Raw genomic sequence first — 13,196 nt, 5'->3', positions numbered from 1 at the left:
AAATACAGAAGAAAACGTGTGCTTTTCAGGGCCCCACATAGCATTGCATTATATCACGCTCCTCATGTTGAGGCTTTGGTCCTCAAAAAAGGCAATCCTGGTTCTACTCTGACCCTAGGCAATATGCCACATTTCATTTCCCATTCTCTCATCCCATTTTCCTACACAATCCACTATCCTATTCTCTGAAAGAAGGATTAAAAGCCACCCCCCAAAACTAAATTTTTATTGCATTATATCAAACAAAGCAGACAAGCATACAGTTATTTGGTTAAGCATTGTCAGCATTTGTAGAAATGTAAAAAATTAAGTGTCACATTCTTTTGTGCTCCTTGCACAATTGGTGGAGTCACCTGGCCTGGTGCACAAAGTATTTTTTTTATGAAGGAGGTACACCAACAACCTAGAACAGAGCTCTGTCACCATGCCCCTCACTTTAAGCTCAAAAAACTGCTGAAAAATGCTGGGCACAGAGCATTCAAGGTTACACCATGTGTACTTATCCTGAAAGGGCAACAGGAGATAACCCTTTTAATTCATTTATGTTTAATTAACAAGATAACATATTGCTCCAACAAACTGCACAGTGTTCAATACTAGAGTCAACTGGGCTGATTCAAAAGTCCCATTCATCAGTCACTGTAAGTAAGACCAGTTTTCTTTTTACATTTCCATGTTGTATTTTAAGTGCCAAAACAAAGCTCCAACAGCATCCACACAACAGAAACAAATTAAATAGATGAGATAGGGGTTTCAACTAGGGGAGATTGTCGAATGAAACACTAATTTGTAAATTAAATCTATCTATAGCTTTAAATTTTTTTGTTATCTACTCGTTTTCATCATAATACTATAAAACATAATACTTCAGAATGCAGCTGAAGGGTTTATACAGTGTTCTTCTTGTACAGGGTTAATCTTGTGCTTCTTGTATAGTAATAGTAATGTATTGATGTATATGTGTGCCTGTGAGAGCAATAAAGCCAAGGCCACAGTTTGCTACATTCAGGGCAAGACACAGTGTTGCTTGCCAGTGTATATACACTGTTTTTTTTATATGTGCTTGCTATAATTGATTCATACTCAAGATTAATATTATTTGCTTGGTTTTGGATCATTTATGTCTTAATTTCCTAATTCTGTGTGAGCCACACAACCTGTGTAATTTAGTTTTAATTACATAATTTCTTTCATCTTGTAAAATTCACATAATTGACTACCACAGCTGTGTTTTTATTGTGACGCACTGGTGTAATTAACTTTTTAAGGACTAAGTGTTGGATTGTTTGATTGTTGAGACTTTATAGACATGATCTGCTGAGGAAAGATGCCCCCTGTACACCTCTTATAACCAACACATCAACACATAACCAACACATCAACACATAACCAACACATCAACACATAACCATACCTCAACACATAACCAACACATCAACACATAACCAACACATAACCAACACATAACCAACACATCAACACATAACCAACACATCAACACATAACCATACCTCAACACATAACCAACACATAACCATACCTCAACACATAACCAACACATCAACACATAACCAACACATCAACACATAACCATACCTCAACACATCAACACATAACCAACACATCAACACATAACCATACCTCAACACATAACCATACCTCAACACATAACCATACCTCAACACATCAACACATAACCAACACATCAACACACCAACACATAACCATACCTCAACACATAACCATACCTCAACACATAACCATACCTCAACACATAACCAACACATCAACACATAACCATACCTCAACACATCAACACATAACCAACACATCAACACATAACCAACACATCAACACATCAACACATAACCAACACATCAACACACCAACACATAACCATACCTCAACACATAACCATACCTCAACACATAACCATACCTCAACACATCAACACATAACCATACCTCAACACATAACCATACCTCAACACATCAACACATAACCATACCTCAACACATAACCATACCTCAACACATCAACACATAACCAACACATCAACACATAACCATACCTCAACACATAACCATACCTCAACACATAACCATACCTCAACACATAACCATACCTCAACACATCAACACATAACCATACCTCAACACATCAACACATAACCATACCTCAACACATAACCATACCTCAACACATCAACACATAACCAACACATCAACACATAACCATACCTCAACACATAACCATACCTCAACACATAACCATACCTCAACACATCAACACATAACCATACCTCAACACATAACCATACCTCAACACATAACCATACCTCAACACATCAACACATAACCATACCTCAACACATAACCATACTTCAACACATAACCAACACATCAACACATAACCATACCTCAACACATAACCAACACATCAACACATAACCATATCTCAACACACAAACATACATCAATAAAAAGACACACTCCTGACACATCCTTTGCTGAAAAATTCCTGCATTTTTAGAATTCAGACTTACAACTTCAGTGTGGGAAATTGGACTGAAAAATCAATCAGGCAACTCTTAGAGAGGAAGCAGTAAAAATTATGCTGCTTGTAACTGCCAAAACTTTAATATGTAACATTCATTAATTCTAAAAGATTTTCATCATCTCAAAGATGTCTCACCGTGTTCTGCTTCACTTGTTCAGCTTACTGTCAGTGGCTAATTACTTTGAGGCACACCACACACTGTGGTCTCTCTTCGCCGTTCTGCAGGTGAAACCTTGGTCAAGATATGACATCATATTTTCTTGTCTCTAAAGGAAGAATGTGCAACTTTCTGATCCAGTAGATGTCACCCTTGAGCACCAGCATTGAACCAAAACAAACTGCTGTTTGGCTGCTCCTCCACCATATTAAAGCCTCCGCTATCCTCCAGCGACACACCTCCAACTCCCCTCCACTTGAGTTTCCATGGAGGAGTTTAGCGCAACCAGCAGACCAAATTGTCCTTGGTTTAAGCTGCAATTGCTAATGTTAGCTCACTTTGGTTAACTTGTAGCTTCAAATTGCATATAAATTGACACGGAATGACCGTTATCTAAGCAGTGAGTATGTAATCCTTTTCCTTGACTAAAATAGCTCTGATACACAAGGAGAGGAATGCTCGTCCCAACCATGTAAACAAGATGCAAACAAGGCTCCGACAACAACACAGCCGCTTCACAATCATTGTCGACAGTTATGACTCAGAGACACATTCTGACTTTAAGTAGTTAGTGCCGTAATAAATCCCCCCCCCCCCCCCCCCCCCCCCCCCCCATAACTTCAGGTCTCACCTAAGCAGCGCAAGACCAAGTTTCAGAATCTCTCACAGCTCATGTCCTCTGCCTCTTTTACAAAGATCTGTCAGGAAAAAACCCACCACTAACAAGCATATTCATCAATCTGCCTGTCTTCTCGTCGATCAGTCTACACCTTTACTAATCAAGGAGCACATTTCCACAAGTGAAAAAAAACGTGTATCATGTCTGTATACGTTGGCGAATCATTTGAGATTAAGCTTAAAAGCAACATCCTACGAGACAGATAAGGTCTTCCAGTGCATGAGGGAAAAGGCAATGAATCCATATCATCTTTGGAAAGAACCTAATCTTGTTAAAGTCTTCCCATATGCCTGTTCCATTGAGCGTCACATTATTAGATTGGGGAATTCAACTCTTTTAGCTTTGGAGTGGACAAAGTGCTGAACAACTTTTATCTTTCCCCGCTTGTGTTACCCAATATGACCTGACAGGAGAACTATCACCATACAAAGCATTGTGAGTGGGAAAATAGTAACCCAGAAACAACACTGCAAGCTAAGATAAATGGTTCACATGTAGTCCTGCACAAAGGATGAGAAAAGGGGACTAGACATCTAAGCTGACATATAGATATTTAAGACAAAGGAGGCAAAAGGGACAAAGCCTCACAGAAACAGGATTAATTCAGCCTCTCCAGAAAATGGTGGTTGCAGGCAATATGCACACATTACACTCTGGCATTGCAGAAACAATGTAAGTGTATATGGAAGAAGATTGCCAAATGGTTCCCCTTTGTCTGTTTTTTTCATCAGCAAAGATTTGTTTTATGAAATTGCAGTACATTTTCGGGTCAGTGGCAGACCTTATAGCAGAGGGTTACAGTCTGTTTTTTTCAGAGCAATACATCAGCTCTCTGGGCTCTTAGGCTTACTATTAAGAATCCAGCGCTGCTCTGATAGCAATGGACTCGCTTCGTCTCCCGGGAAACCAATGTCTGAGATAGATAGGCTGCACTTCAGCTCAGACTCCACACCACTTCAGCTGGCTCCTCTCAGACATGCACTTGTGTCACATGGAGACAAACAACTTGACAATTCAATGTGGGTATAAGATTTTTTTTTTAAATATCCAAAATAATATTCACATTTTTGTAGTGGTATGGAGAACAGAGTTAATTGGATGTGTGGTAATCTCAAAAGTTTAGTGCACGCTCAAAACAAACCTCAACTTTTTCCACCGTAGAGGCTTTCCACATAAAGTCAACATAACACTTTTCGACTGGGTGGGCATGACCGCCTAAATCAACAATTCAAGAGTTAGTCAAAATAAGTAATAGTAATCTAAAACAACAACACAGACCTACAGGGTCTCAGGAAAGCACTTGAGCTGGCACAATAAGGCCATAGACTGTATAAAACATGGACACATACTCATTGACATCAGCTTGAAGAGGAGCTCAAAAGTTCAACAATGGTGGCCGCCATATTGGAATGCTCTCTCAACCTAACTTTTGATCACTTTTGAATGTGGAGAACCTTAAGCCTCCTGGCAAACAGCCACAGTTTGTCTACCTGTCAGTCAACTAAGCCACGCCCCTAATTATACAAATTTATGAATAAAAGTATTTATTTTCAAGTAGAAAAAAAAGAAACATACTGTCTATTGGTAAACAAATAACCTTTGATCTCAGGTTCTATTTTGAACCGTCCTACTGTACAATTGGGGAATTTTAATATGGGACCTATTAGGGATACTTTGGCGTTTGTAGCCAGCCACAAGTGGACACTTGTGGAACTGCAGTATTTTGCACTCACCATTGGCATATTTTTGAACACCAGGGTTTGCCGGTTGGGTTTGTCACAACTCAAGTCTAATTTTTCAAGTGTTCTTTAAGATTACTCGCCAATCCTCCATAGTTGAAGTGAAAAGGTTTATGGGCAGAAAAAAACACTTATTCTACCTGTCTTCATAACACTCTGTCCTGGATACGCTCTGATTCCAGAATCTCGTTGATCTCATGGTCGGATTAGATGTAAAGGACAAATAGGGGACCATCGTAAGAGGACCACCTTGTTATTATGACATATTCATCTGATATTCATCTTTGCTATCTTTATTTGCATGAATGCAACATACAGACTACAGAGCAGTTTATCAAAGAAGACTTGCCAAATCAAGCTCAGATACACCCACACACACATACATACAGATACCCACACACACAACACACTGTTTACCTGAGAAGTCATGATGCTTACACAGTCTGAGTGAGTTGTAGCTCTGGAAAATTGCTCTGGGACTTGTCATTGAAAACTATCCAACTGTGAGTGTGTGTGTGATAGATTGTGTGTGTGTGTGTGTGTGTGTGTGTGTGTGTGTGTGTGTGTGTGGCCTCTCCCTGGAGAGAAAGCGAGCGCAACCTTCCACACTGTCTCCCCTAATATTCCTCCAGTCAGTCAGTGTGGGACAGTGTGTGAAAACCCAAACATGGGTTACATCATGACGCAGCTCACAGCCACGGGGCGAAAAATCCCCCTGATGATCAGCTGTCCTCTTACTGAATACTTATTGTACATCATCTGGGCCAGTATTCATTATCCAGACCAAAATGACAGGACTGTTTCTATATCTTTATTTTGAACAAGTTCATTCAAAAATAAAGTACATAAATAATAAATGACAAAAGCAGAAACATTATGAAAATTAAAGCTAGTTTCTCAATGCAACTACCCCCACACAACCCCCTTAACTTCACACTGCATGGTGCAAAGTGAAAAACATGCATGGTCTGAGAGTTGCATGTGCAACATGTGTGTTATAAGACTTATATTGTATTATTACTGTCTGTCTGTATAACTTTATAGTTACTTAATAGTTTTCTCTGTCATTAGGTTGTCAGGTGATTTTTGCAGAACCTAATTTTAAATAAACTCAAAATAATTAGTGAACATGTCTCCAACCTTGTGTGGATATGTTTCTGCCTTAACTGAATCTCCTGGTTTCTCGTCACGAGTTAGAACAGAGCTTTCCAGAATGTTAGCTTAAGTAGAGTTGAATTTACAGTTTCAGTTTTCCAAGTTTTTAGTTTTCTCCTCTAAAGTAGGACCAAAAATGCATCATTTGGACAAGTTAAAACTCTTTTACTATTTTGAGATGCGTGTTGTATGCAGGCTGTGCTTAACTCCTTAAAATGAGACGTGGAGACCATTATATTAAACACATCAATCCAGTCTCTCCTTTCTTTAAGGTGATATAAATAAATGTGTAAACCAAATGGGGTATGACCCTATGAGATGAAATGCAACTCCAGAGAAAAAGACCCAGACACTGACTTTATGGACTTACAGTGACGGCCTTGGGGTAACTCTAGTGTGATATAGCCACAATTTATGTTTCCTAATTAGCTCAACATTAAAGACAGTCATTGGGAAAAGAGGGTCATTAAATAAATGAGTAATAAAAGTTGCAGCTGAAGATTTGAGTTCTCTGGCTCACAGCTTTGGGAAAAAAAATGTCTGAACTGAGGAAATGGTGGATGGATGGATAGATGGATTGATGGAGTGAACACGGATGGACGGATGGAAGGATGGAAGGATGGATGGATGGATGGATGGACGGGTGGATGGATGGATGGAGTGTAAATGGATGGATGGATGGACGGATAGATGGATGGGAGGATGGAAGGAAGGAAATTGGACCTTTTGTAACATTTTTGGGGTGCAGCAGAAACCGGCTTTATACATTATATATACATTTCAAGTGCATATTGGGATACAATTATCTTTCAGTTGCTACTACAATTCGGTTATATCTACTGTACTAGGGGTTAACTGGACGTGGTGCATTATAGTTTTGGTGCATGGAGCAGTTAAAAATTTGCAAATGCATTCCAGAAATTTCCCTAAAATAAAAGGTTATGAAAGATGAAAATATTCACAGAAGTTAACAGAAGTTGCCCAACAGCTTGAAGCAGGGCAGTGGGAGGTTTGTTGGCTACTCCGTCTTTCTCTGCTACAATATGGTAATTAGTGTGTCGTGTCAATGTTGTGATAGTGTTCAGGCTTTGGAATTTTCCAATTTGTGGACTTCTAATTCTAGATGTTTTAAAGGGAAAGTCCTCCATGACCAATGGCTGTCAGACGATGACAATGTCAATCAGCATTTGCGTTCAATTGGATAGTTTTCCTGGTCTTCTTCTTCATTGCAAATTCAATTGACAAAGTATTTACTTTCATTTGGCTCCGTATTGGCCTCTTCCCACTCCTCAGACGTATATTTGCTTCTGTAGTTGCTGTGCTCATGGATTAGTCACTAACTCTGTCTGCTGTTTGGTGTTAGTTGGGAATTGCACAGTGGGTTTTCAAAGCTTTGTTTCTGAAAACCCACAAGGTAATGTGAACCATAACAGTGAAAGTGCAGGCTGCAGAACAAACCAAAACTACAAACACAGTCATGTGATGCTCTGTAATGATTAATCCTATAAACACTTGGTCGCATTGAGCAGATGGGGTTCACAGAGCCATTAGCTTAATAACTGGTTCCTTCTGTCCACATTGCAAAGTGTCTTTACATTCACTGTCAGGAAAAGATAGATTATAAATAAGTGCTGCTTTTATGTTAATGCCTTCATATAAAAACATGATTTTAACAGTTTACCTTTTGTCATCCTGACTTTCTTGAGCAGCAATGGAGACATTCTTTAGGAAGGGAGACTCATTTTGTGAGGTGATTAAAAAAAAAAAGGTAATATATTTAGATTTTTAATGTTCTATGTCTGTGTTATTAACTTGTTTAAATCTTTATGAGCTGCAGTTATTATTCTGTCTCCATAAATATCACAGTTTATGGGACAATGATATGTTTAAGGTGCACCCAGGCTCACCCAACTTGTATTTACAGGTTTTTAGTGGAAAGCCCTCCCAGTCCGCAAATTCACTCACCTGTCTGATGGCGCACAGCAGCTTGCCGTAGCTGAACACGATCACCACAAATGGCACGATGAGGCAGAACACAAACAGGCAGATTATGTAAGAGATGTTATTCGCCGTCTTGGCCGACCAGTCAACCGAGCAGGTGGTCCCGGGGCCCTCGAGGCCGTAGCTGCTCCAGCCAAAGAGCGGTGGCATGGTCCAGATGAGGGAGTAGACCCATGACAGGGTGATGCCCAGGGAGATCTTACAGTAGTTGGACGAGTCCGCCTCAGTTGGGGTCATCATGGTGCTGTAGCGCTCATAAGAGAGGACAGCCAAGGAGATCAGGGAGACGATGCCTAGAGGAAGACAGGGTATATAAATATATAGGTAACCATTAAATAGAGGAACACAGGGACAAAGCATATAGAAGGACTTAAATCCTGGGTTCACCGTTGTCATTTGTGTTTATGTCATTATCACAAGATAACACAGTTGTTTACTGGTGATAATAGAATCACTTCCTGGCGGTCTCGAAAACAAAATAATAGTCCATGCCATGTGCCCATTGTAGGTAATGTAAGCCTATTTCAATGTATGATTTGTGGTTGAGTTGTCATGGAAACAACTTGAAATTACTCATTATCTACTGGAGAAAGGGGAAAATAATATGTATGTATCCATGTCTGCTTAGAGCTTCCATAAAATCAAATATGATGGCAATGTAACAGTGAAAACAGCATGTGTGTTGTTTCTTTTACACCCCGGTTATTGTACATCACATTTAATGGGGCAGTCACATGGAGACAAAAACACGCCGCCTGTCCAAATACTATCAACTCTAGGGAGGAAAACATCCATAGTCAATGTGATTTAAAGCTCCACAGCTCTCTTCAAAATCAAAAGTGCAGCTAAAAACAGCTTTATGGTTTACAGCGCTCAGAGGGAGGGCAGGTTCTGCCTTTAAAAAAAATAATTGGCAAAGTGAAAAATGCAGCATAATAAAACTGTGTGGTTGTAGAATCAACTAATATATAGCTCTCGTGCCAGGTCCTGCAGCAAGCAGATCCACACTGCTGCACATCCGTAACAGCAGCTCTACCTGTGGTGTCTCTGCAGTAAAAAGCAACACAAAGGAATCTTTCTTCTCCTACTTTAACCTCTTAAATACACACACACACACACACACACACACACACACACACACACACACACACACACACACACACACACACACACACACACACACACACACACACTCACACTCTGTGCCAATATTTCTACCTTTTCCCGTCTCAGTATTTGAGGCAGAGCAGTAGGAGTTTGTAGCTCAGTGTTCAAGCTGACCCTTTAGCCTTTTTATCCTGTCCGGTATTTGTTTTTAAGCCATTATGATCCATGAAGCCATCCTTCATGCCCATTGATTTTCACTGGCAGTGAAGCGGACCTTTCCTCAATGCTTCTTCTTCTTAAAAAGGCGGTCCAGACCTTTCACCGAGCTCCAAAAGCAGCAGGATGAATGAATAAAGGTAGAAAGTCGGGAGGGGGACAGTAGGAGGGAAAGCAAAGTTGGAGAAACACATTTAAGCTCAGTGATTGAGGATGATGTGTTTGTGTGTAAATACATGGGCTGAGCTGTATATACCTCTGCCTGCAGAGCCTCATTGGCACAGCGAGGCATTAATGCGCGTCTGTTTCCCCCAGATTTAACGCGCATGTTGCTTTTCCTGCACTTTTTATTGGCTGTGTAACTGCAATATTACAGAGTCAACAGAGATTTACAACAACCCACTTGTGCTTCTGTTTGCTCACGACACATAGCAACCAATCCCAAACAGATTTCTGTTGTATTCTGACAAAAGAGGCTTTTCACCCTGCTCATTACTAGCCTATCTCATCCTGCCTGTCTTTTGTGTCTGTTGATTCAGTTCAACATCTGGTTAGATTCAATTTAGGTAGGAGAAGTGATAACGTGTTAGACTGTGCACACTAATTTGATGAGCTTCAGAGGAACAAATCAAGAATGAGCTGATAATTTACAAACTGTTTACCAGTATTTACTGAAAGACTTGTAATCAAGAACCATAACCAATAACAAAGTTACGGCTTTAAAAGTAACTTTAGCATTACTTTTTTTCCTCAATTCCTCATATTAGTGTTCACATTATTTAGTGTTGCTGTGGCAGAATTGTGCTGTGACAACTCACAGATTTCAAATAGCACTGTAGTTGTTTTCAATATGAGGGTATTTAACCGTTTAGATCTCTGAAGGCCACAGACTCAAACAGTGATATGAAGGACGTCGCCTGTCTATCAGTCTATAGTTCCGCTTACACATCATGGAGCAGGCAGTGTTTGAATCAAGCTGGCTGTTTGTATGGAGTGTCTCCTTCTTGGTCTGCCGAGCTAACGTGAGCTGCACTTCCTGGGTTTTTCCGGAGTCTGCAGCACCAGGCTCTGTTGTTGTTTAGCTCGGTTCTTCGTGTGAGAAAAGTTTTCCTTCCTGCACATAAGACTACAACTCACAGCTATATTCTTGTCGTTTAACTTGAGCAGAGGAAAATAAGGTTGGTAGTTCTGAGACAGAGAGCTGACAGCTGAATGGTCTCCTGCCTGTTGTTTGTTTACTGTGCGCAACATTCTTTCTCCCACAAACATGGTGTTGTCATATGCCAAACTTGATGCTTCATTCACACAGTCGCGATACCGATGGGTGAGGTCAGAGTGCAAACGTCTATTGTTTTATTCAGTCTATAGTTTAAAGTTGTCAAAAGTCCAAAAGCAACACGTGTTCCCTTGAACCGAAACATGACTGGAATGGCTTTAATTTAAGTAAGCAACATAGAGATGTATCTTGCACACAGTTAAGGGATCATTTTAATGCACAATACTCAGGGCTAAGTCATTTACTTACAGCCAACAGCCTGGTTTGACTGTAAGAATGTAACTGAGAGCAAACATTTATTTCAGACAAATCCTATCTAATGGTGTTGTCACACACGTAAAGGTTCCTAAAAACCTGAGTATGCTGCATGTGTGAATGCACACGGACACACTTTCAGTCCCCACTTCATCAGGACTTTTTCCTGTGAGCCCCTCTGGTAAATTTTCACATTTCCAAGTATGGGTGAGCCAATGTGTGAATTGGACAATTTACTGTGAGTGTGTGGGCGGGCAGGGTGATGATGTTTATAAGCGACCGGCGCGTGACTGGTACGACTTCCTGCATGTAATGAAGCCGCTTCACACTCTTTTCTCCTCGCCAATAGTTCTTGTCCACTTGTTTGCTGATACAGATAATATATCCAATTACAGAGAGCGTTGAACTGAAGGCAAAAAAAAAACTGCTGTAATGGTGTCGGACTCAGTCCCTTTGTCTGCCATCTTGGATTATATTTTTTATGTCATATCTTGCCTCCTGGGATCCCATCCCCCCACCACGTCTGACAGGGAAAACTTCACACTATGAAGGACATAAGTGAATGAGCAACTAAGGAAGATTTCGGGGGGAGGCTGTCCTGAAAATTGTCTAGAAAACTGCATGTGTGAAACAGCGTAACTTGGGTTGTTGGAGTCTGACCCGTACTTGATCCCCTTAACGATGATCCACTGATCCAATGAATCCAATTGGACCTGCATCCATTTGATGCTATGAGCTATACAATACACACTTAGATTATCTGATGGGTAAAATAACTTACAGGAGAAGCAACAAATAGTACATGAAGACCCTGATTTTTGTTCTTCACAGTAACTTTTTACATGGCCTTTGATTCCAAACTCTTTGTTGGGATCTTGTGTTGTACAGTAGCGCAACTTTGAGATGACAGACTAGTATTTAGGTTTGTGTCGTTGGCAAGGAGTTGGCTTTATGAGCTCAAACCTTATGTGAACAATCGGTGCCAGCTGCAATGACAAAAAAGCATCAGGGGGAGGGGGAACGATGATGTACAGAGCACAGACAGAGATGGGAGGAGCTACATTTGGCTGATTTAATTAAAAAGAAATGGTTCCATATAAAGGGCATTTTGGGAGACTAAAGAGCTGGCTGTTATTCATGAGCTGAGCCAAATGATCCAGATCACTAAAAAGAGCTGGAACTCCCATCACCACTGATTTGATCTAGTTTTAATGTCTGTAAAGCCTGTTAACCAGCTTGAAATGAAGAGCCAAATCAAATCATACTTTCTGAAAAGTGCTAAAGCGTATTAGTAGCTCAACTTGAGATTCACACAGAGGCATCAAAATTAAACACAGACAGACATCATGTTGCTGAATAAGTTTGAAACTGTCTTCCCTTGGCCTCTAAAGAAATGCTGCAGTTTATTCTAAATATGACACCTTGATTAAACCACTTGATCTAAAAAGCTTTTTTTTTCATGCAAATGTAATGTCACATTAATAAACATCAAAACAACTTAATAACAACTGAAATCAAACTTCCCTCTACATCCATCTCCTTGTTCTCCATCAGGCTCAGTGGCAGCAGCGGAATCTAATATTCCAAAATGAAACATCCTCTGATCTGATAATGTCTGTAATAAAACAAATCTGTGCGGCTGCTGTCAGTGTGACTCTCCCTCGCTGCATCTGCCTTATTTGTCTGTTAGAAGTGTCGGATTCAGTATCACCTGTCTGATACCATATCCAGGAAAAGGCCGTTTGAATGAAAAACACAAGACTGGATAAAGCTGTTTTTACTCCAAGAATCTGATCCTGGTGTTTTTTTCTTCTTCTCTCAGGTGCACAGATTTACAGCGACAGCACTAAGTAGGAACCAAAAGGAAAATAAATCAAATTGCGGATGACAAAGAATGATTATTCACTCTCAGAAGTGATGGATTGTGAATACTCCATTACTTAACTTAAAATAAATTTTTAGGTATTTGTATTTTATGTAGGTATTTTTTTTGTCAAACAACTTTGGACTATGGGACCCATTCATTACTCTTTACAATGAATCGTCACTTTC

The 13,196-nt window shown here is 40.1% G+C and overlaps 1 protein-coding gene and 1 long non-coding RNA gene across 2 annotated transcripts in view; one reads left to right on the top strand and one right to left on the bottom strand.

Moving 5' to 3' along the window:
- Positions 1 to 13,168, top strand: part of LOC132978932 (uncharacterized) — a 35,331-nt gene extending 22,163 nt beyond the window's left edge. Inside the window, exon 3 of the long non-coding RNA XR_009674002.1 lies at positions 12,967 to 13,168. This is a non-coding gene — a long non-coding RNA (uncharacterized LOC132978932). The remainder of the gene's footprint in view (positions 1 to 12,966) is intronic.
- The window catches only part of LOC132978931 (vertebrate ancient opsin-like), a 64,657-nt gene that overhangs the window by 44,409 nt on the left and 7,052 nt on the right, over positions 1 to 13,196 (bottom strand). The window contains exon 2 of the mRNA XM_061044306.1: positions 8,255 to 8,583. Coding sequence (XP_060900289.1) covers positions 8,255 to 8,583 — 329 coding nt within the window. The remainder of the gene's footprint in view (positions 1 to 8,254; positions 8,584 to 13,196) is intronic.

Source organism: Labrus mixtus, chromosome 8, assembly GCF_963584025.1.
Source record: "Labrus mixtus chromosome 8, fLabMix1.1, whole genome shotgun sequence".
Taxonomy (NCBI): domain Eukaryota; kingdom Metazoa; phylum Chordata; class Actinopteri; order Labriformes; family Labridae; genus Labrus; species Labrus mixtus.
Note: the sequence above shows the minus strand (reverse complement) of the source record. Positions and strands in the feature narration are given on the sequence as shown.